This window comes from Callospermophilus lateralis, chromosome 2 (genome assembly GCF_048772815.1).
Source record: "Callospermophilus lateralis isolate mCalLat2 chromosome 2, mCalLat2.hap1, whole genome shotgun sequence".
NCBI lineage: Eukaryota > Metazoa > Chordata > Mammalia > Rodentia > Sciuridae > Callospermophilus > Callospermophilus lateralis.
This window is the reverse complement of record NC_135306.1, coordinates 50,482,643-50,507,562: the sequence shown is the minus strand read 5'-3', so window position 1 is coordinate 50,507,562 and position 24,920 is coordinate 50,482,643. Positions and strand designations below refer to the sequence as shown.

Genomic DNA, 24,920 nt, shown 5'->3' with positions numbered 1-24,920 from the left:
CACCTCATGCAGCTGGATTAGAACTATTAAGTTACGTGTAAACAATGTGTTTTACTGGGGTCCCCCAAAAATCACTGACAGGAGGCTATTTTTCTTACATTCTGAATTTCAGCAGCTCTGGCTCCCACTGCCCTAAGAAATCACCAATCCAACAAAAAAAAATAAGGAATTGTTCAGAAAACCAGCCCCTAAATCCAATGCCTGCCCAGTGTGGCAGAGTGAGTGCTCATACTCAGAGGGAAAGGACTCTCCTCCCTGCAAATTTCTGCAAATTGATACTGATGGCAGGAGAGCTTGCTCTTATTCATCCTGGAAGCAGCACAAATTATTTTCACGGGGTCGTAAATATGTTGAACACTCTGTTATACTAACCTCTTAAACCAGTTGTCTTGAGCAGCTACAAATCATAGTTCAGGAGCAACTTTCTAAGATTCCAAGGCCCCTGACATTCCTGGATGCTCAAGTTAAATACCTGGGATTAAGAGTGAGGGGTATGTAAATATTGCTACAAAATTCATTTCAAAGAGAGGGGGAAAAGTCCTTTGGCCTGATGCCTAGTTTGTCATAATCATTTTGTTGTTGTTGTTGTTGTTGTTGTTTGTTTGTTTCAATTTTATTTTATTTATTTATTTATTTTTAGTTTTTTTATTTTTATACTCAGCCAAGGCTCAGGTGACAATTGGTGTTCAAACTACCTTCCTATATTGAATTTCTCTTTCGTCCCTCCCCAGTGTTCCAGGACCTGTGGTGGAGGTGTTCAGAAACGTGAGGTTCTTTGCAAACAGCGCATGGCTGATGGTAGCTTCCTGGAGCTTCCAGAGACCTTCTGTTCGGCTTCCAAACCGACTTCCCAGCAAGCCTGCAAGAAAGAGGACTGCCCCAGTGAGTGGCTCCTCTCAGACTGGACAGAGGTATGATGTCCCCTAGATGGAGAGAACAAGAGGCATGAGTAGGAAAAGTGACCCCAAACACATACATGGGAAAGACAAGAGAACCAAACAATCCTCTGAACACTACAGGGCAGTATTTTGTATTTATACCATAGTATATAACTAGCTTTTAACTAGGCTACAGGGACCTGTGCTATGTGGCCAGCCCTTACCCGACATTCGGAAGCTGAGGATTGTAAATGGGCTCCTCTTGGAACAAGACCAGAACACGGGGTTCTTCTCCCTAGAGCTCCACTCCCTCCCCCTCCTCCTGACCTCCCGGCACCTCCTACTCCCAGATGTTTCTAGTCTCTGCTCAGGGAGGGCAAAGCCTCTCTAGTTCTTCTCTTCCAAGTTACTGGACAATAAAGGATATGATTTATTAGGAAAAGAAGGCCAAGGAAATCCTGCCTCTTTACTGTTAGTTTCCTGGCTCTTAAGCTTCAACAACTTCCCAGCAAGAGAATTTGAGTTCCCCTGTTGCCCTACATTTGGGGCAGCAATTGCTTCAGTGTTCACCACTCCCCGCTTCCCCTCCCACATTAGCATGTACCTCCAACTCACCTATTTTTCTAAATATTTCCTGTTCTACTATCAGCATGAATTAATTCATTTGCATGCAGTTTTAACACATTTGTTCTCAGTCCCTGTGACTTCTTTGAGTTGCCTTGACTCCTGCAGCTCGATAGCTCTATGTCTTCCCTAGTGAAGTCCCAACATTATGGGATCACAAGCAAATCAAACCAAAACCAGGATCAGTAGGCTGGAAGTGAGAAAACTCGTTGGTTAAAAACAGATTCAAGACCTTCTCCTTTCTCCCACATAAGCATTTGAATTGACCTCCCCCACGCTTGGCCTGTTTTATATGGAGCTGCTGATAGTTGAAATACACAGAGACATTTGCTTTCAGAGGGGAAAACTGCCTATGAGAATTAAGATACCAGCTCACTCAACATAGGTCCTGAGAATTCTTGCCCCACACGGTATCAACCTGTTCAGAGTCTAAGGACATCACAACTGAGAGCAACCTACATTACCACAGGTTTTATTGTTTGAAAGAAAAATCATCTCTGGCAGTTTCACACTCCAGATGTCCCAGAACAATAAATGATAAAACAAATAAATGATAATTTATTTTTGTATTTAGAAACAATTTGATTTCAGCAGGATTCACACTTAAAAGTGTAGAGAAGATGGACATGTATATACTCAAGTATGTGTCCATGCTCACACATGCACATCTGAGTGACCATTCTTCCATGGGAATATTGATTTGGGGTATGAAATATGCATGAAAAAAAATTATAATAGAAACAGCAACTCAGGAAAGAACCCTGATGTATTTGCCAAGTGGCTCTAGGCAAGGACATCTCTCAGTGGAGTACTGTAAATGTATTCCTCTCCTAAGTCTATGAGAAAATAGCCTGTCATGAGTGGAATTCCAAAGAAAGGATTCATGTGTGTCATCATTGTCCTCTCATCTTCCTGCATTTGATAGTCTTTAGAGGATATGGTACCCAGAAAATTCAGAAAAAGAGTTCTCTTCTGTCTGCAGTTTTAAGAGAGAGACACACTCATGATTAGGCACTAAAGGAATACCACTGAAGTGAGGTCCCATTTAATAATGCAGGACTTTAGAAAGGTGTTACGGGTATTTAGGAATTAGACTCAAGGCAAGAAAACCAAGCTTTAAATCCTGAGTGATGATTACTGGTTGTATAACTTGAGCTAATTAATCTTCTGGGTCTTTATTTCCTTGCCTATAAACTGGAGATATAATATTATCCACATACAAGTAAGAGGCTTAAATTAACTGATGCATATAAAGTACATCATGCCTAGTAAAAGTCACCTCTTATTATGATGATGGTTCTCTTCCATCTGGGCTCATTGTCAGGAGAGGAAATTATAGGAAGCACCAGCATTGATTGACTGGACTCAGAGCCACAGCCCAGGTCTCCCACGGGCTTTGCTGGTTTTCTGAGGAGGAAAAGATTATGCTTGGAGAACCAGGAAGAATTATCCAGAGAGTCTAACTAGGTTCTGTGCTATCTGGGTTGGTGAGCAGAAATTCGGAACACTGGGGAGGGGCCTGGAATGGTGGGAAGCAATCACCAAATCACTGGGGTTACTCTCAAGTCATGCCAGGGAAATGTGCTTCTGGAAGCATTCACAAAGGCCCACTCTGCCATCCCCAGGGCCATTCTGTGGTCCCCTTGCTGAGATAAGATGTTCATTCCATACTACACACACACACACACACACACACACACACACACACACAATGCCTTTTGGATAAAAGAGAACTGGATGATCTATGGGTGTTTTGTCCTTAGCTCTCTGGGCTCAATCTCATGGTTACTGCATAGAATTCCTCAGAGACAGAAGTAAGCCAAAGTTTTAGACATTTCAAAAAAATAAAATTACTTACAGATTCTATTCTGAAAGGAAGACCTCTCAAAAGACTATCCTTCTCTTTTAAAAGAAACCCTTCAATCTCCTGAAAGAGTTAGCTGCTAGATATTTTTAGATCATATTTTTATGAAACTTGTCCCCACCCTGCAAAATAAAAGAAATTAAAGTCAGGGTAGTCTATTTGAGAATTAGAAGGACCTTGGAAGATCCTGTAGTCTAATCTATTTCTTTTTAAATTAAAGCCTCAGGAGCCTTTTAACAAGTGAAATGTTACTATGAAGTCCAAATTCTAAAACAGAGTGAGAGCCATTTCAAATGAAGCATAGATGGAACCTTCAGATTTCCAGTAGTTGGGTCTCCCCATCCCCTGAATCCCTTCCTCATTGTAGTTATGCAACACTCTCTGACAATCTCTTCTGTGGCTTAGCTTCCCCATTTCAAAGATGTGGAGACTGAAGCTAGAGAAAGCACTAGACTGACCCAAATCATAATGCAATCTTCTGATCTGCAGGCGAACTATTTTTCGGTGTTTTTACTTGACAGCACTAACATGACCATGATTTTAAAACCTTCAGCCTCCTTTCCCCCATCCCACCTGACCCTTAGATTCAGTACTGTCATTTACAATAAAATAAGTGATGGGTGGAATCTGTAATCCACAATTGTTAGTAACAAAGGCAGCACGTTTGATTTTCCTCTCCATCTTTGGCCTATGTCGCAGTACTTTGCACAGATTAGTGTCACTGCAGTGTGCTAGCATATAAAACTTGAAAATATAAGGTAACTCTGTTGGTTTTTACTGTCATTTTTCAAGTTCACATGGCACGCTGCCATGACCCCAGTTCAGGTCTTCATCATCTCAGCCTGGACGGTGTGCGACTCCTTCACTGACATCCCTGCCTCCCATCCTTCTGCTCACTGTTGCCAGATTCACCTTCTCAAAACACCTCTTTCATCATGTCACTCCCCTCCTCAATGGCTTCCCATTGCCCTGTGGACCAATTCTAAACCTTCTGTCTGAAAATTAAATAAGTCTCCAAAGTCTGGCCCTAAACTACCTGTCAAGCTGCTCAATGCTCTTGGGGTGGCTCCTCTGTTCAAACAGGTTTGGTTCTGCCCCCAAGCCTGCCCTGGCCTTCTACCCTGAATTCTTCTGCCTTTATTCTGGAAATTTCCCTGCCTCCCATGCTTATCCATGTTGCGTTACACCCATCTTCAAGTTCTAGGTCAGGACATCCCTAGTGGACCATAAGCATTTGATAATTGTTAGCATTAATTTTATAATACTTCATTTGTTTTTCTAATTATGTATTCTTATCTAATTATGTATTCTTATCAAATACTTTACTATGTAATCCTAGAGAGAACTTTATTGAGATATAATTTATGTATTACATGTAGCACATGTAAGAACTATATTCCTTTTTTAAGACTAAATAATATTTCATAGTATAAAGGTACCAGATTTTGTTTATTCATTTACCAATTGATGGTAATTGGTAAATGAATAAATTGGGTTGTTTTCACTTTGGAGTCATTACAAATACAGGAACATCTGCATAAGTTTTTATGTGAAAATATGTTTTCACTACTCTTGGGTAGACACCTAGGAATAAAATTTCTGGGTCCTACGTTAAATGAACTTTTCAATAAACTATTAAACTGCTTTCTTAGGGAGCTGTAGGAAGCTGTTTCATCTTATATTCTCAGCAGCAACTTGATTTGTTTGCTAATGAAAAGGGTTCACATTTTCCTACCACTTGCCAAAACTTACCATTTTCTGTCTTTTTTAATATGGTTATACTAGTGAATACAAAATGATATGACATTGTCATTTTGATTTGTATTTCCCTACTATACTATTTCTTTTTAACAATACATTTGACCCCCACACATACCTTTCATTTGAATGACCCCTCCTTGAAACTAGCAACTGTCTTTCACTTCCTTCAAATAAAGCAGGTTTCTCATAACAATTGTCTGATGGTAGGCATCAAAATATTAGTTATCTGTGAAGGAAGGAGAAGGGGATCCGTATTAACATTATTTTGTGTATGGCATTTTTAAATATATTATCTCATTTAATTTACAGGCTTCTAAATTAAATGTAAGAAATAGAAACCGCCTTAGAGATATTAAATCCCTTGCTTTTTAATAAAATGCTGAGCTGGGATTTGAACATGGTACTCTATACTCTTTCCTCTAAAGTCATATAAATAAAAACAGGTAAAATACCAGTAGGAAATTATAGAGTGGAAAATACTAGCGTGGAATGTGTCTACAAGATCTCATGTATTCCACATTGTTATATCATAATTAATATTTCTCTCTCTTTCAGTGGCTGTCGCTTTTCCAAGCCACTTTTCTCATATTTTGGTGAGTTTGAGAGTCCATACAAAAAAACATTAGCCTATAGTTCCCTGAATTTTTATGCATTTGGCCTCTTTCTTTCCTCACCAGTGTTCCACGAGCTGCGGGGAGGGTACCCAGACTCGAAGTGCCATTTGCCGGAAGGTGCTGAAAACCGGGGTCTCCACAATTGTCAATTCCACCCTGTGCCCTCCCCTGCCTTTCTCTTCCTCCATCAGGCCCTGCATGCTGGCAACCTGTGCAAGTGAGTATGTCAGAGCTCTGGGTGGGAGACAGAACCCCACTTAGTAGCAGCCACTGTGCAGGGGCCTTCCCTAAACCAAGACCAGTGGCAGATTGTTGGGCAGCAGAGCCTTTGGAGGGCTGCAGGCTGGAGAGCTCAGCTGGAGGTGGAAAAGGAATCTTAATCACATGTGGCCAGGCTGAATTCTCTTCGCCACAGGAAAAACAGTTTGCAGGGGGGAAAGTTCACTCGCTGGCATACAGAGATCTGGAAGCTAGAGGCAGCATATTACTAATGAAGTCTAATGTTATCCACTCTGGGGTTTTAAACTACTCTGAGCAGATTTGTTCTGTTCAATATTAATCCCTAGAGTTGTAAAGCTTCTGGACTCTCCTCACTGTAATTTAGGGCGCTGGCACTTTGCGGGACCTTAAGTAGACATTTAGTAGAAAATATTCCCCTTCTCCATCCTCTCTGCCTCTTTTTATGATCCTGATTTCTTCTTTCAAATGCTTTTAATGAGAGGAACTGCCTTTTCCCCAGGGCTCTGCTCCACCTAGGACCCTGCACCTCAGCTTCCAGGCCAGAAAGACCCAGTAGGGTGCTGCTTGGGGTGCCACAGCCCTCATTAGTTCTCTGTCTGGGGGTAGAGGTAACTTGATGGTCCACAGCTGGTAGCCAGCTTCTCCTCTAAGCCATGAGGTGTTTGTTAATGATGGCCCTGGTCGAAATCACTGCCTAAGAGCTCTTTCCTTTTTGTCCCATTTGTCCCCTCTCACGGCTGCGTCTCACTGCGGTTCTTCTCTGCTTCTTGTCTTCTCTTCCTCGGTCTCTCTGGCATCCCTCTCATGCCAGGGCCTGGGCGGCCATCCACAAAGCACAGCCCTCACATCGCGGCTGCGCGGAACGTTTACATCCAGACTCGCAGGCAGAGGAAGCTGCACTTCGTCGTGGGTGGGTTTGCCTATCTGCTTCCCAAGACGGCTGTGGTGCTCCGGTGCCCCACGCGCAGGTTCCGCAAGCCCCTCATCACCTGGGAGAAGGATGGCCAGCATCTCATCAGCTCCGCCCACATCACAGTGGCACCTTTTGGCTACCTGAAGATCCACCGTCTCAGGCCCTCAGATGCGGGCATCTACACCTGTTCTGCAGGACCCGCCCGGGAGCAGTTTGTGATTAAGCTCATTGGAGGCAATCATAAGCTTGTGGCGCGGCCCCTGAGCCTGCGGAGGGAGGAGGAGGCCCTGGCAGTGAGGAAGGTCAGCCCCAAGGAGGCCCTGCAGACCCATAAGCACCAGAACGGGATCTTCGCCAATGGCAGCAAGGCTGAGAAGCGGGGCCTCCCTGCTGACCCCGGGAGTCGCTACGATGACATTGTCTCCCGGCTGCTGGAGCAGGGGGGCTGGCCCGGAGAGCTCCTGACTTCCTGGGAGGTGCAGGACTCCATGGAAAGAAACACGTCCTCAGAGGAGGACCCGAATGCCGAGCAGGCCCTCCTGCACCTGCCCTTCACCATGGTGACTGAGCAGAAGCGCCTCGACGACATCCTCAGGAACCTCTCCCAGCAGCCCGAGGAGCTGCGCGACCTCTACAGCAAGCACCTGGTGGCCCAGCTGGCCCAGGACATCTTCCGTAGCCACCTTGAGCACCAGGACACGCTCCTCAAGCCCTCTGAGCAGAGGTTTCCCCCCGTGGCCATCCCTCCTCATAAACATGTGTCTGGCTTCAGCAGCTCCCTGAGGACCTCCTCCGGGGAGGCTGGGGGCGGCTCTCGCCGGCCACACCGCAAGCCCACCATCTTACGGAAGATCTCAGCTGCCCAGCAGCTCTCCGCCTCGGAGGTGGTCACTCACCTGGGGCAGACCGTGGCGCTGGCCAGCGGGACACTGAGTGTGCTGCTACACTGCGAGGCCATAGGCAACCCAAGGCCTACCATCAGCTGGGCCAGGAACGGGGAAGAGGTTCAGTTCAGTGACAGGTGAGCTACTTGGTGGAAGAAGGGAGGGGAAGAAGGGAGGGGAGGCAAGGGGCCACATCTTGCCCAAACCAGGCTGTTCACACATCCTTTGAGGTGTTTCCAAGGGTGGAGCTAGAGCACAGGGCCTGGGAATCTCCTCCTGGGTTTCAGGCCCTCTCTCAGCACTGAGGGACTGTTGGAGCAAACACAAGGTATTTAATTTCTCTACACAGTATGTTCTTATCTTTATAAGGCAAAAGCAACCCTGCCTACTCACCCCTATCCCCAGAGGATCCCAAAGATGAATGAGATACTCTCTGGATGACTTTGAACTTTTGGCAGAAAGATAACATTCCAGGCCAAGGCATTATTATGTTTCTACTTTGTGAGATGAACCACTGAAAAGTTTCAACACCAGCACACTCTCTCCATGTGTGGTCACACAGGGCTGGGGAGTGTGCAGCCAGCACCTCCTGCTCCCCATGAGTGAGCCTGTCCTCTCTCTGGACTGGACAAGGCTATATGTTCCAGAAAGCTTTTATTCCCAGTTGGACCTGTGATTAATTATTGTAATATCTCTTGGGGGTCTCCATTTTGATGTGTCCTTATTGGGGTGACAGCATCGTACCATTTACTGGTCTCCCTAGGCCACGGCCATTCATATTGTTAAAATCAACAGTAGTAGTAGAAAAATAAGAACAACATTTTTTAGCACAACCTGTGTGCCAAGCCCTGTGCCACACGTTCTACATACTTTGTTTTTCTTTTACTGTCTACAAGGACCTTAAGAATAACCATAAGCAGCTGCTATTATAACTGAGTAGTTACTATCTACCAGGCAATCTCCAAGGTCCCTTCTACCTCCTCCATCCATTTACAAACAGCCACAGAAGGTTAAAATCCATATGTTGATGGGAATGAGGGAGAGTCTTCAACCCAGTAACTTCAAAATTTGTTATACAAATCGCTTCTGAGTATCCCACAAACCAAGGGTCCAAGGATGACATGAGTTTGAGAAGTGCTCAGTTAAAGCTAAACAGATGTATTTACTGCTGCATTTTATTTCTATTTTTTAATATAGCACTTGATTTTTATTATAAAGGTAATAAAAGGGCTATCAAATGATATCCAAATCTATAAAGTAAAAACAGCAAGTCTCCCACATCCCTCCAATCCTATTCCTCAGGGCAATCAGTCTTAATAATTTGATATACGTCCTTTTAGAATTTTTATGTGTTTTATTGTATTATATAAAAATGTATATGCACACATAGGATTTGGATTTTTTAATGGGATATTAGTCATGTTCAGAAATTTGACTCGGTTTTTATTTCACATGTCTAAGAGACGTCATAATAGTAGTAGAGATCTATGTCACCTTTTTAACCACTGATTATTGTTCCTAAATACATTTAACTATCCCCCATCTGAAAATTATCTTGATTTTTTTCCATTTTTTAAAACTTTTTAAAGCATTCCAGTGTGTGTTGTGACTTTCTAAGTAGACAATAGAGAATGTGGTGTTTCCAAACTTATCCTTTGATCACTGAACAATTTTTTGGCTTAGTAATCTCAAGAACACCAATAATTCCAGAAGCATTTAGAAAGCACTGCCTTAGCCTTTTAGTTTGTACCTTGATGGTCACTGAGAGTTCAACCCTAACCCTAAGGTAGAGAAGGTGCAGCGGCATCTTTTTGGGAAAAGCAACATGACAGCCAGCTGCTAAAGATACTAAAGTGTTGAACCTAAAACAAGCACACCTTGGATCCCCAGTCACCCAGAATATTAATTGGGTGTTGGTATAGCATTAGAGGGATGGCATCTGGGGTCCAGGAACAAATAATTTTTGACATCATCAAGATTTCTTTTTCTAGATTTAGCCTTGAAAACACTTTTCAATGTACATTAGTTGCATGGAGTTAGGAAAAATAAGACATTTCTGTTTCTGATCTTTGGCACTATAATTTTTTCCATTTTTACTTGTGGCTGGCTGTAAGAAATGTGAATGAAGCTTGGCTTTCTATATACTTTTCCAAGTTCTGTTTGAGAAAAAAGAGTGAGCAAATCTGCTGAGAGTGTGTAGGAAGCATGGGCTGCCACTGGGACTGCTTTGTTGTGGGGTCTTGGTGACCTGCTCTGTGTTGGGTGTAATTGCTTGTCATTACTGCATCTGGTAGCAGTTCAGAACTACTGATTCATTTCTAACAGAAAAGTGCCAAAATATCCAATTGTATGAATCAGTTAGCCTGATTTTTTCTTAGTGTTCAAGTCTACCTTTCTGTAAATCTGCAAGATTCAGTTGCCTGTGGGTCAGTAGGACTTTGTACTTTATTAAGGTAGACTATAAGTAGCCTGGACTAACAGGAACAGTTCAAGGTAGAAGGCAAATGATTGAGAGAATCCTACCAATTCTCCAACTTTGAAATATGCCAAAGCTTCATTTAAAAGAAATTGGTTTTACTAAAGGATCACTAACAATTTAGATACAACTGTGTGTGTGTGTGAGTGTGTGTGTGTGTGTGTGTGTGTGTGTGTGTGTGTGTAATTTACTAGTTGAAATGAAGTTCACATGATGCTCAGAAGCATATGTCAACTTCTCAAGCAGTGGTTTCCTGAGTATCCCTGAGTGTATTATGACAGGCTGTTTCATCATAATCCCCACTTTCTTCTTCCTGTATTCCACAAACATTCTAATATCAGACCCTACGTTTGATTCTGAGGATAGAGGAAAAGAAGACTAATTCCCTATTGATGAAATTCAACATCTAGTTGGGAAGCCAAAAAAACAAAGGCTGTATTAGAAGTGCTGAGCGAGAGGCACGCATAATTATTTATTCCATAAGTATATATTAATCTTCCTCCTATATGCCAGCTATATATCAACTCACTGGGAACCCTGTGGTGAGTGAAGCAGGAGTGAGGGTTTTCTGGTAGTTGGCATGCATTTCAAGTTCTGCTCAAATAACCCATCAGAGAGAGCTTCCCTAATCATTCTATCAAAAAAGCACACCCCTCATCACTTTTTATCCCTTCAACTCTGCTACTTTATTAGTAGAATTTATCATCATCTGATGTATAATGTATTTGCTGATTGCCTGTCCACAAGGACAGAGACTTTCTTCATTGCTGTATCCCCAGTGCTTGGGAGTCAAATAGGTCATAAATAGTCAATGAATTGATTTGTTAATGGAGCAAGACAACAAACACAGAAAAATAAGCCAGAAAATACCAGATTGGGATAAGTGTTTGGGGAGAAAATTAAAACAGAAAGGGTATAACTTGGTGACCACTTTAGACAGGTACTTTGTGAAGATTACATGTAAATCAGGTTCTGAATGATGACCAGTTTCCAGAATGTGATGTCAGGAAGAAGAGCCTGCCTGGACGAGGAAAAAGCAGTGCAAAAACCCTACAGGGAAAAAAAAAGAGTTTTGTGTGTTGAAGGAGCCTTAAAAGAAGGTCATCTGGCTGGAATGTGGGATGGGATGAGGCGTGAGGCTAACCAGAGTCCCAGAGAAGGAGTTGGGGTTTTAGTCTGAGTTCCAAGGGAAAATTTGGGAGGCTGTTAGGCAGGGGGATTGTAGAGGAGCATGAGTAGAACCTGGGAGGCTGCGGAGGGCTCCAGGGCATTATTCCCTTCAATGCCATAAATATTTTCTGGATAATACAGTGATAAGTATAAGGAAGTGAGATGAGAAATAAGAACACTGCTCTCCAGAAACCAAAAAACACTTGAAGTGCTGTGCTTGAAACTCCAACAGGCAGAGTACTTTTCTTTAAACTTCTGGACTTTTAACAACTGGATGGGGGAGGGGGGGTTACTAAATTCAGTGCACATAATAATTACCAGGAACCTGTTAGAATGTAGACTCTCCCCTGGCCCCAGAATATCTTTCTGTAGTAGAAACCCATAATTTACATTTAAACAGGTTTCTCTACAGCTCCATAGCCAGAGCTCCCAGGACCACCTCTAGGAAGCACTGAAAGAGAAAAGAGAGCATAGTGAATCCCAAAGTAGAACTACATGCTAGATTCTAATCTTGTTAAAAGACTTGGTGGAGGTAGACAAGTCTCACTGCTGAAATGACCCTTGGGAAGGGGGGGCAGGGAGGGACAGGGGGGAAGAAGGAGGGGGGCAGGGGAGCGCTCTCCTTTCCACACTCTCCTGTCCTCTTGCCTTCCCTCCCAATATTTCATTCACTCAGGTCCTTGAATTGGAGAGAGACTGGACTGTGAAAATGCAAGTGGCTGTGTATAAAAGAAGCAGAGCGAGGAGAAGTTAGATTCCAAAACTACTGCCAGTTTTCTGGAAAAGTCCTGGACTGGTTGAAGGTTGAGATGGCTTTGTGTGGCCACTTGAGAAAAAGAAGTAGAACTGGGCTTCTCAGCACAGCCATCAGCTTGAGTTAGTAGTTTTCTTCGAGGGCCTATGCCACCTGGGTTTTTTTGTTTGGTTGGTTTTTTGGTTTTCTTTCTTTTTTTGTTGTTTTGTTTTTGTTTTTTTGTTTGGTACCAGGGATTGAACTCAGGGGCACATGACAATGAGCCACATCCCTAGCCCTATTTTGTATTTTATTTAGAGACAGGGTCTCTAAATATGCCAGCTATACATCAACTGAATTGCTGAGCACCTCACTTTTGCTGAGGCTGGCTTTGAACTTGCAATCTTCCTGCCTTAGCCTCCCAAGCTGCTGGGATTACAGGCATATGCCACTTCCCTCTGATGCCACCTAGTTTTGAAAACAAGAGAATGTGGCCTCATTTTCTCTTTGCTGTCATTGCTGAATTCTCCCAATTATGTGGATCTGTAATTGACAGCTGTTACCATGTTGCTCACTGTAAAATCCTCCAGAAGAGAATGTGCTAGATTCACGCCATGGGCCTTGTGCACTTGAAGCTACCTTCATGGTTTGAAACCATTAATAGAACAGCCCTGGAGTAGCCAACTTAAATCCCCTAAATAGTTTACATGTAGAATTCTATTTTCTATGTTTAACTCCCCATGTTTATTGATCATGGATGTTTTAATATGTCCACTCAGTTTATTACAGAATTGGCTTCTCCTTGCCCCTCTCATGTTCTAAGGCTGCGCATAGCATACACTTCTCTCTGAAAAGGTTCTTCCCTCCCCAACAAGTTTCCTCTTTGGTCAGAAGTTTCTTCTTTCTGACCAAAGAAGAAACTTGTCTCTGTCAAAACATCCCTTATCTGATTGGACTTCTCAGCAGCATTCTGCACCAACTAGGCACCTCTTCTTAAAAACACTTCTTTTGACACTTCGAAAACCACATGAACTTGGTTTTCGTCCTACTTCTCTGGCTGTACTTTCTCCTTTCTACAACCACTCTTCAGAGGAGACCTCTTATCTAGAGTCTCACTCAACATGCAGTAGTGATGTCAGTAGCTCCTGTGTTCCCCTTTATGCTAGTGATTCCCACATATGTAGCACCGGACCTAACCTCTCTTTTGATTCAAATATGCCACCCTGTCCAGGTGCTTCACAAATAGGTCATCTCATTATATCTAAAACTAAACTCCTGAATCCCTGTCTCAATAAGGAATAGCCCTGTCCATTCATGCCAGAATATTTTTCTTTCTTCTTCATCTCCCAATCTGGACTCTCTGGCTCCTCAGGAGCCCTCTCATCCTCCGCTTCCCTCTTATCTGGCTACCTCTGCTCAGGTTTGCCTTTGTCAACTCTAATTGCAACAACTTCTTAGCTACAGGGCTGCCTTCTTTAGAGCAAAGGATGACAAATTACAGCCAGTGGCTTTAACATCTTTTAAAGGGTTATGAACAATGGCGTTTTTAAAGATTAATAAAAGAGCCAATGAAATTGAGAACAGAGCTATTAAGTTCACTTGCTCAAGGTCTCATGCTTAATAAGTGGTAGAGCTGGAATTTGGACCTGGGTTATATAAAGAGTTATTAAAAGAATAGCTTTTGCATTTTTAAAGGGACTTCCTAAAACAAAAGTTAGAATGTAGAACAAGGACAGCAGTGGTCTTCTGTGAAGCCTAATGTGTTTACTCTCTGTCCCTTTACTGCCCTGTGTTCTAGACCATTCACCATGCTACCCCAGAACATCTTTCCAGCAAACCTATTCCTACTGTCCCCAAGCCTAAACCTCTTTAATGACTTGCCATCACCTGAACATAGGTCCAAATGCCTTTGTGTGACATATGAGGCCTTTTATCTTCTAACCTGTACCTATCTCTCTGGCTTCATCTCTTACCATATCCCCTACCTATGACATTGATCCCTGCTCTCCAGCAATGCCCCATTACTTGCTGTTTATGAATTTGCCTGGGACCGTACAACCAACTTTGTCTGGCTAATTCTCTCCTTCCTCACAGGGAGCCTACCCCCATGGAATCCAAGGGTCCTGATGAGCCCTCTAATACCCACATAGCACCCTACCCTATACTCCCTTACCACTGATTTGAATTAGCTGTTTGGTTTTTTAAAATTACCCTCTGGATTATGTCAGTCTCCTTCCAGGGCAGATGTTTAAGAATGTGTCTTAATCATATTTTCTTCAGAATTCTAAAAACAGACACTCAACAGATGAAAAACTGAAGAATGAATAAACAAAGAAATGGATAGATGAATGCCAGCATTTAGGAAAAAGGTTTCCTAATTTCTGGGAGGCTGTGGTCTGCACCACTTTGCAGACTTGCAATCATGTCAGAGTTCCAGAGTGATACACACTCTTAAATAAGCATTTCTGCCTTGCCTATGTGTTCTTCACTACAGAAGTTTCAGGGAACCCAGATTCTAGCAAACAAAGTTGTACATTTTGAAAAGCATTGCTGTACGGTGAATAAGTACAAAGAGTAAATACCTTATGGCATCCAGACCATATTTCTATCACAGCCAGACCCATGGAGAAATATTTATGGTCATCATCAGTATAGCTAACATTTATTGAGCACTAATATTGAGTTTCAGGTGTGCATATATTCTTGCAATAAGCTTTTAAGGTTACTATCCCAATTTTACAGATGTTGAAATTGAGGCACAGTGATGATAGATTAACTTGCTCAAGTTTTCACTCAATGAATGTAGAGCTAGAGTTTGAACCCAAAGCATTCTGACTCTAGGAAGTATTCCTTTTTACTGTTCACTTAGTGGAATACATGGACTTGCCATTGTTTTATAACAAAATCATTGGTGTCAAGTAAACCTAGCATAAAATTAACTTTCAATATTCCAGCCAGGTGACTTCCAACTTATGAGGCTCTCATTTTCATTTCTGCATATTTGTTTTAGGGACAGCCTTTTCTTCTATAGGCAGCTCTACCTTAATATATACCCAACCAGCTATAAATACTCATACTGTAAGGCATACTGAGCACTCAGTAAACCTTACAGTGGTCACATCTATCTGTGTGTGTTTACAGTTAATGGTCTATGCATGAGTGTTTAGAGACTAAGACTATAAGCAAGTTGAAGCTAAGTTACTCCTTGATTTTCAGTTACTTTGGATAAATATAAAACTTGTCACCACTTTTTCAGTTGAGATTCAAGTAAAAACTATCTCCAATTTGCATTTAGATATAACATATACCACACCTCTAGCTAAAAAAATATGGTAAATAACCCTTCCCCCATCTGATACCAGGAGGCTTACATAATGTAGACAAACCCATTCAATATTTTTATCAGAACCCAACTCTAGAAAAAATACCTATAAGGACAATGCTTGACTATAGGAAAGAAAAGTCAGATTCTCCAAAATTGTCACCCTAGGTTGTATTACCAAATTGAGATGAAGATTGATCTTTTCCTCTAAGAAAGATATAAATATTGCTGACAGCATCACACTGGCAGGGTAATCCTTGCTCACTATTTAACACTATCAGGTCAACACTGAGCCGACAGTCACATAATAACCACAGTACAGCTGATCACGTCGTAAAGCATTTACACAGGACTCTCCTTAAGGTTGTGGGAGTTTTCAAAAGGAATGCAGGTGAACATTAAAAAAATAATAACAATATGAAACTAGATAATTTGAAAAAATATTTATTTCTCCTTAAGGATAGGATATAACTCATGAATGATGTTCTACTTACATGGAATGGAGAAAGGGCTAATGCCAAGGAGTTTCTGCCTTTTAATCACTAAGCCTATTCCTGTTTGCTTCCTCTTTTGAGTCTAGGTGTTTCCATTTTATTTCCTCCTGCTCTCTTCATCTGGAGGCACACCTGATGCTATTCAGTTAACACAGAGACCCATAGCAGTAGAAAATAGTAAAGCTGAATCAGAGCAACTTAGGCACAGGTCCTAGTTCTGCCACTTCATATTAGAGTCCACCTGAATCTCTCAGAACCTTGGTTTTCTTGCTAGTTAAATGATACTAACAAAGCCAGGCACTAAGTTTTATTTTTCCCTTCAGAATAGCAAGGATGTGGGTGTATTAGTCTGCTTTCCATCACTGTGACATGATCCCTAAGATGATGAACTTAAAAAGAACAAGGGTTTATTCTGGCTCACACTTTTGAAGATTTTGTTCTATGGTCATTTGTTGCTGTTGCTTTGGGCCTGTGGCGCACAGTATATCCTGGCAGGACCACATAGCAGAGGAAATTGCTCATCTCATGGCAGCTGGGAAGTAGGGAGAGAAAGGGGTTCCAATATCCCCTTCAAAAGTACACCCCAATAACATAATTTCCTCTCACTAGTCTCCACTGCTTAAAGGTTCTGCCACCTCCCAAAAGTGTCACAGGCTGATGACCAAACCTTTAACGCATGGGCCTTTGGGGGACACTTATCCACATCATAGTAGAGGAGAACATAAATAGTGTCATAATGGATACTCATTTGTCAGCATCCATAATCATTATCAGCTAGACATAGGGCCATTGTATTACACCATCTTCCAGGACATCACAAAGAAAGAAGCTTTGCTATTATTGCAAGGATCATTGCAATAATAGATTGTTTAAAGAGTTGGGGTAGAAACGTATTCAGGGGAAACAACATGATGCAAGATCATCATCCAAATCCAGGCATCAGGAGAGGATGCACACATCCTACTGATATTTTTTGCTATCATTTCTGATCCAGCAAGAAAGAGAAATCTGTAGCCTCTGAAGGCTTACACTTGCCAGAAAGCTTTGGACAGTATTCCAAAGTGGTGTTGAATAGGAGATGAATCAAGAACTATTTGGAAAGCATTAACTTGGGCAACACAAAGAGTCCACAGATGGAAACTTCTCAGAATGGAAGAGAGAATCAGAAGGGAAATTCCTCCAGGGTCAATTTCAGAACCACAGTTGTGAATAATGCTATATGTAAAAGTCATAAGCCCATGAAATGCAGTTTCCAAGTTTGCAGATAATATAAAAACTGGAGGCAGGGAAGATAGGGAAGGAAAAATAAACCAGTTTCAATTTGGTTTGGCTTGTTTCCTTTCCAAAACTAAAGGAAATGGAGATGACAAATGTTTTTCCCAGTTGAAAAGTGTAAGAATAGCAAGGCAGGAAAATAGGGACCATCTCAATAAATATATAAACTCAGCAGAAGGAAAGTAATGGAACTCAATGCAAAGGTCACAGAAATGACCACTGGGCATCAGGCAGGTAGGAGCATCGGAGAACACTAGACAATTTGTGACAACTCTTACAGTAAGAGTAAGGCTCTAAGTCAGAACTGTCTAATCCCTGAAGGATTTGGAGATTTGCAAAGATCCCACTAGCAATGGGCTTATTCTTCTAGAAGGGTGGTCTTAGCAAATGGCAGATAAAATAGTTAAGTTTGGGGGGGATTATTTGTTTTTTGTTGTTTTTTGTTTTCTTCATTCGTTTTGTATAAATAAAGAAATTACTGGGACAGACGAAGTGAAAATTCTTTTATGTCAAGATCAGACATCCACATGTTTACCATTTTTTTCACTACTTTTTTTCTTAAAAAGGGCCAAATAGTAAACATTTTTGGATTTGTAGGCTATCGTATTTCTGTCCCAATTCTGCCTTCATAGTGTGAGAGCAACCATAGACAGTACTTAACTTGTATGGCGGAGTTCCAATAAAACTTTATTTACAAAAGCAGGAGACAGCTGGAGTTTGAAGATCCCCTATTCTAAGTTAATAGGAAATCCAGCCACAGTCATTCCATGCAGAGGTTTGGAGTGTGAAATGAAATACCAGCAGGCAGAAAAAAATACACACATTAGCAAATTCAAGATTTCATGAATTTCTAAAAAGAAAGAAGCTAAAAATGTTGGCGGAAAGCATGAGGACAGGGTTAAGAATGTGTGGTCAGGTGGCCTTTCCCATTCCAAAAATGTTTTCTATACTTCCATCTAAGCAATAGTGAAGCTTCCAGCATTAAATAACTCTTAGTTGGCAAGTATATTAAAAATAGCAAAAGTTTAAAAAAATTGCCCTAGCCAAATGGTGATATGAAACTCTTCATGAACCTCAAATCAGTTCCCCAAAGTATCTGTACAAAATAAAACTTCCTTGCAAGCCTCTGGGCTACTATAATTTTTGGTTTCAGAAAAAAAATATTCTTGCTCATAGAGGAGGTCTTCTCACAGCATTCCTTTTACCTCATGCTTCAAACTATTTAAAATCCAGACTTCAGTGATTGTCCATTTCCTTGAGTAACTACATACCTTAGCACAAATTACCCCCCACCAAAAATGAGGCCAAACCACATGTCTTCCTATTATGATGTCTCAGTGGATGCTGGGATGTGGTCAGTTTAAGAAAAGGTCAAAGGTCATTCCCCCTTCTTGATTCCACTCATGCACCATCTACACAAATTACTTTTATGAGCCTCCTCTCTGAAATGGGAAAATAATATCAATCTAGTAACTTGATAGTGAGAATAAAATGATATAAAGCATATACACTTGTTTAATAAATATTGGTTCCCATTCCCCCTTTGTGGTAGGTTTTATCCTAATCTAGGGAATCCCTAAGCAGGAAAAGACATTTTTCATTTCAGAATAAGGAAAAAACATCTCTTCCTATAAGTAGGAGTTTGGAGCCAATCGTCCTTGCTCAGATTGCTTTAAATTTGCTTATTTGCTTATGAGTTCACTGTTTTCCAACTCTCATTCTTTTACTCTTGTTATTTATATACTTTTTTGAAATTGCGGGATTCTGGCTACTTTTTTAGTGTCTAAAATTTCAGAATTTAGTTAATAGTGTTAAAACAGTTACGGAATAACTAGTTATCCTTATTCAGACATTCCTGAATCAAGAATAGAATTAAGGCAGTTAGCAATCCAATGTGCCCTGTGGCCTTTGTTCTTCACAGCTCTTTCCCATGCTCTGGTTTCTCAAACAGAAAACCCTTTGCTCCTTCCCTGTATCCCTGGTCTATGCTTTTTCCTTGAAATCCCTACATTTCTCAATCATTCACCTATGCTAAACAGTTCCTCACCACAGCCAGAATATGTAGGCTCCAGCACAAAGAATGAATACTAATGATGACGGCGAAGTCAACAACAGCTGCAATAACAAAATAATACTCTACCCATCAGCAGCCTGCATTTTCCTATGTGCTTTAAATATGTTCATTAACTATGTATATTAACTCATGGAATCTTCACAACATCCCTAGGTAGGTTCTACAGTTCTCATTTTATAGATGAGAATACTTTTTCACTGGGAAATTTAGTAATTACTGGCCCAAGGCATCAAAGCTACTAAGTGGTAGACCTGGGTAGAGCCCAGTTAGTATGGCTCTTGAATTTGAGCTCTGGTTCACTCTCCATTATGTGCTATATTATAAATATGGTCACTTCAGCTGCATTGCTTTGAAGGTAACTAAACAAGTACTGATTAAGTATTTAGCAGGCCAGCATCATACTGAATACTGAAGACAGAACTATAAAAGAAATGAGAGAGTCCCCACCTTTGAGGTAATAATTTATTCTCTGAGAAAATGAGACGCTATATTTGGAAATGGCTTTGTAGAGTAGCTTAGAACAACTGGAATATCAGGAAAGGGATGGAATTTTGTGGATTGTGGTGGCACACAGAGATAGAGCTTGAGTTAGTTGTTAAGGGATGGCGATGTTTTGGAAGGTTAGACAGACAACCTGCCTTTTTGTCCAAAGCTATTGACAAGGAGAGTCAAAGAGGCCATCTTGACTAGAATAAGAAATGTGTTCTAGAATGTGGAGCAGGTAAGTTTGAAAACATGTGGAGCTACTGTTAGGAAGAATATACCCATGATTCTCAGCTTCCAGTTCTATGTTGGGTCCCAAAATGTTTTTAAGAATGCTTACCTGTTAGGATAAAATACCTAAGGTGGCATAATATCGGTCCATATAGTAGATGGCATTTCTGATAGGAAATTACAAGGAAGCTACTTGGTTATCACTGTCTATACCATTAAGAAACAATAAGTAAACAAACAAAAAACCCCACCAATTTATTAAATATGATAATTAAATGGGCCTTTTTACTTGCAAAACTTTAAGAATGAGTTTATATGCTCTTCTATATACTCTTCACAGAATCTCTTTGAAGCCAGTATTATCTCCAGTTTACAGTAGGAACTTAGACGCTCACATAGTTGAATGGCTTGCCCAAGACCACAGGACCCCAGACTGGAGTCTAAGTCCCTTGATTCCAACTTTGGAAGTTTTTCCCTTCACACAGCAGCTTCTCCTGGTTAGTCAAGGAGGTCAATTTGAAAAGAGGGCTTGCATAAGGCAGTAGTATTCAAACTTGAGAGAAGGATCAAAAAGATATCATGAAGCCACCCTGCTTGCAGAATTGCTCAAGACTTTGTACGCCCAGAGCTGCCTCCTTTAAGTACGATCCCTTTATCATGATACATTGAAAATACAGAGGTAACTTCACCTCAAGGAGATTGTACTTGGCCATGAACATCTTGTCCATATCATATGCCCATGTATGACAAGGATTTTTATTTATAAAATGAAAACAATTTTTTGTAGTCTCTCAAGTGGTCCTTACTTAACTGTAGAATGCTTTAAAAGACATGCTGTCACAAAGAAGCTTACATGTAAAGGACCCAGAAAAGCAAACTCCTCCTTTACTTTCTGGCTAAAAGCATGGGCAAATAAATAAAGCAATTAGTTTTAGCCCAGTAAACCAGAAGGGAAGTGAGGTGCGGGTGTGGAAGGAAAGCAGGGAGTATTAGTATACCTAATATTGACCACAGTACCATTTGCTGCATAGGTCTTAATTACGTCCATTCTATGTCCCCTCATCTCCTGATTTCTTAAATTCCAAAACAACCCCAGAGAGATTTTTCTGGTTTTGCTTGGAAAGCAACACAATGTTTTTCTGCCTACACATTCTAAAATAGGCCTGTCAAATTTGAAACCTAAACACAAGCTGACAGAAATCAGCTACTAACAAATTAAGTTAAATTAATAAAGTAGACGCCTGGAATACAAGAAAACTAATCTTTTTTTCCAGGAATCTTTCTCCTATGATGCCAGGTTAGATACAGAGGCTGAAGAAAACCTCCATCTCCACAGCAGGCTCTGCTTTTCTTTGCCATGCTTCCTAGAGAGCCCAACATGGAAACATTCCAGAACTACTGCTCCCCCTAGTGGCAGCCTCCAGCCACCACCCTCCCATTTTCCAATTTAATGGGCATATTGTCACAACACTAGGAGTCAAATCCTCTCCTAGACTTAAAAGGTTGTATGCCTTCATAGATTGCTAGCAAAAGGGACAGAATATTCGGATGGGCCAAATGTGCAGGGTACGCTTATGGGCAGCTTTCTGATTACAGGAAGAAAGCATGACTAAACAGTTGAACTTTCTGGTAGTCTCAAAGGTATTGGGGAGATGGGTGGGGTGTTACAAGCAAGAAAGCCTATTTCAAATCCTAACTCTGACTCCCCCTTCAGATAACTGTGTACACTTGAGCCAGAGAACTCAGTTTTGGTTTTGGGATTCTTTTTGGGGGGTGGGGATTCCAGAGTTCGAATTTGGGCACTGGACCACTGACCCACATCTCCAGATCTATTTTGTATTTTATTTAGAGACAGGGTCTCATTGAGTTGCTTAGCGCCTCACTTTTGCTAAGCAAAGCTTTGAACTCATGATCCTCCTGCCTCAGCCTCCCAAGCTGCTGGGATTACAGGTGTGTGCCACCCTGCCCAGCAGAGAACTCAGTTTTATGAATAAAATTTATAGGATTTGTTCCATGTGTATTTTATCTTAATAATTAAGATTTTTATGAAGGTTAATACTATAGCTTCTTTATCTTTGCATACACAATTTAGAGAATAAGAGCAAAAATGAATGCAAAAATCTCATTACTTATATTCCTTGCCTTTCATTTTCACTATTTCTAGTTCAAGTTCTCATGATTTTGTGGCCAGTATAACGGGTCACCTCCTTCTCTTCACCAACTCTGCAAAAATCCTTTTCCAGCCCTCAGGCCTAGACAGAAAATATTGTGACTTACTGAGCAGTGCTAATGCCTAGAGGAACTAAGGCAGTTACAAAAGCTGCTAACCCCGCGTAAGAAAAGGACAAAAAAAAAAAAAAAAGTAGGTTAGGCCCAGTGTGGAAGAGGGGTATATCCTCTGCTAGAAATCAGGGGCAGTAATTTTATGTGGAAAAAAAATAATCTAAATATGGATATCTAAAAAACTAAGGGAGACGGGCCAGTATTATATGCCCCTCCCACTTCCTCAGGCTCCTCATCTACCTTTCTCAAACTTAATTCACCATCCAGGATTCCAGCATTACTAACAAAGAGCACTGGAAGCACCAGAGCACAGTGTGGAAATTCTCTACCTACCTTATTTTAGCAATTCCTTCTGCTCAGTGGGAAATATATACTGGCTTTTAGAAACTAATAAACTGAAATATAGGAAGTGAAGAGATTTGCCAGTGACCATTACTTAAATCATGGCAGAATCAAAATAAAGTTCAAAAGAATTCTCTTCTAGTATTCTGCTCAAAGTGTTCAATTTAAGAATCCTTTTTTTTATCAGAAAGAGATGTGTTAGCTGGGGCATTTTGATGTATGCCTATAATTCCGGAGACTCAGGAGTCTGAGGCAAGAGGATTGCACGTTCAAGGCCAACCTTAGCAATTTAGTGAATCAGTAAGCAACTTAGTGAAACCCAGTCTCAAAATAAAATTAAATAAATAAATAAATAAAAAGGGCTGGGAATGTAGCTCAATAATGGTAGAACACCCCTGAGTTAAGTCTTCAATAACCTCCTCCCCCCAAAAAGAGAGATGTTGCTTTTTGAAGGCAGGCATCTATCCTAATGGGTTTGGAGACTTAGCTAGTTTTAATCCCTGTCTTTTCAGTGTGATGAAACTGAATAGTGATGTGTTAAGTTCAATCATCCTGAGTAATCAGTTCAATTGAAATTTGATTATGCCTGCTTTCATTATTCTTATTTGGAAATTCTTATGGAAGCATACATATTCTTGAAACATCATAAAGATCTAAATCATAAAGTCAAGTTTATTTTTTTAATATAAAACAGCTTGAACACCTGTAGAGACTTAGAATGATATTGCATTATGTTGTATCTGATAAGATTCCTTTAAAAGAGAGTGATGCTGTTTTCTAAAGTATTACATGACCTACCAATGATAAGTAAATAGTGTAGTATAGTCATCTTTCTCTTATTAGCTTTTTGGAAATAAACTAACATGTAAGTGTTTGCCTTTGGGGGAAAAAAAAACAGCTCATGTTTGATGGATGGGAGAGTGAATGCAGGGGTGAGTTCCATCACGATCTCGCACAGCTTTCCTTTCATCCCACACTCAGTCGCAACCCTTACTCAATGCCACAGAAGCTCGACTGTCCCCAGTAATATGATGGTGGTTTAGAATGGTACTGAATCAAGCACAAATCCTCTAAAAGCTTCCCTGTAGCTAAGATGTCCTATTTCCCTCCCCATCTTACCAGCACTGCTGTACATAACTAGATTGACTGGATGTAAGCCTTGTTTCCCCTGCTGCCTGCCTTTCCTCAGGCAGGAGGTAGAAGTAAGCCATGCAGTAGGCCCAAGGCCAAAAGCAGAGTGGAGAAGGCCTGACTCAGGGCCAGACTGGCTACCCACCCCAGGATGATTGAGAGGTGACCAGAGATGCTGCTGAACTGCAAATGCCAGAGAGTCTCAGGAGACCCAGCAAGAGAAATAGAAAAGAAAGGAAAGAATTGTCTAGTGGGAGAATGTTGCTGGGGCAGGAGATCTGACTGGTAGTCTTAAATTCACCACGCAGTCTTATGAGTTCCCCTGATTTAACTGTTTTCCTTTCTTTCTTGAAAAACAACCCCTGTTGCCTGCTTGCCTCCTAGGGATGGATGTTAGCATGGTATTGAGTAACCAGTTCTTTGAGCTTTTTGAAACTAGGGAAATGGAAAGAATCATTAAGATGGAAATGATTGACTCAAGGAGCCCAGAAATCTCCCCAGAACCATCTCTGTGAATGCTCTGTCAACTTAATGCCCTGCCTGGCCTAAGCATTGATCCCCAACCCTATCCTCACTGACCCTCCTAGGTTCCCCATCCACATATACATTCCAGTTATTGTCATCCTCACCAAATCACCAAGACATCAGCTTCAAGCCATTGTTAGTCGCTAATCTACTTAATTGACATGATAAAGCAAGTAGTTCCTAGAAATGGGGGGAAAAATGTCTAGAAAAGAAAAATCAGTAGACTGAGACTGCAAAGGGTTTTGAAGTTTATTTTAGGCACTTGCAGTTTGATTCTTGTAATTCTTTTGGGGTAAAAATAATATCTGATCTAGAGTAATTGTTCTGGAATTGTTTCTTCATGACACAAAAGGGCAAGTTTTCCCTTTATTCTGCTGGACACTTTCTTTACAGAAAGCCTTCTGTAGTATTATGGGAAATGAAAGCAATAAATAAGACCTGAGTTTTGTGCTTCATAGTATTTACAGTCTAATAAAGACTGTGTGTTTGTGTGTATGTGTATACAAGGACACATAAGTAAACATATATGCATTTACACACATGCATACACTTACTGAGAATTGAGAGGTAGTTATACAATTTCTTTAAAATATGTGCATCATA

At 41.1% G+C, this 24,920-nt stretch overlaps 1 protein-coding gene across 1 annotated transcript in view; it reads left to right on the top strand.

Annotated features, from left to right (window-relative positions):
* Positions 1–24,920, top strand: part of Adamtsl1 (ADAMTS like 1) — a 344,581-nt gene that overhangs the window by 255,751 nt on the left and 63,910 nt on the right. Inside the window, exons 17-19 of the mRNA XM_077108065.1 lie at positions 732–911; positions 5,805–5,958; positions 6,793–7,915. Coding sequence (XP_076964180.1) covers positions 732–911; positions 5,805–5,958; positions 6,793–7,915 — 1,457 coding nt within the window. The remainder of the gene's footprint in view (positions 1–731; positions 912–5,804; positions 5,959–6,792; positions 7,916–24,920) is intronic.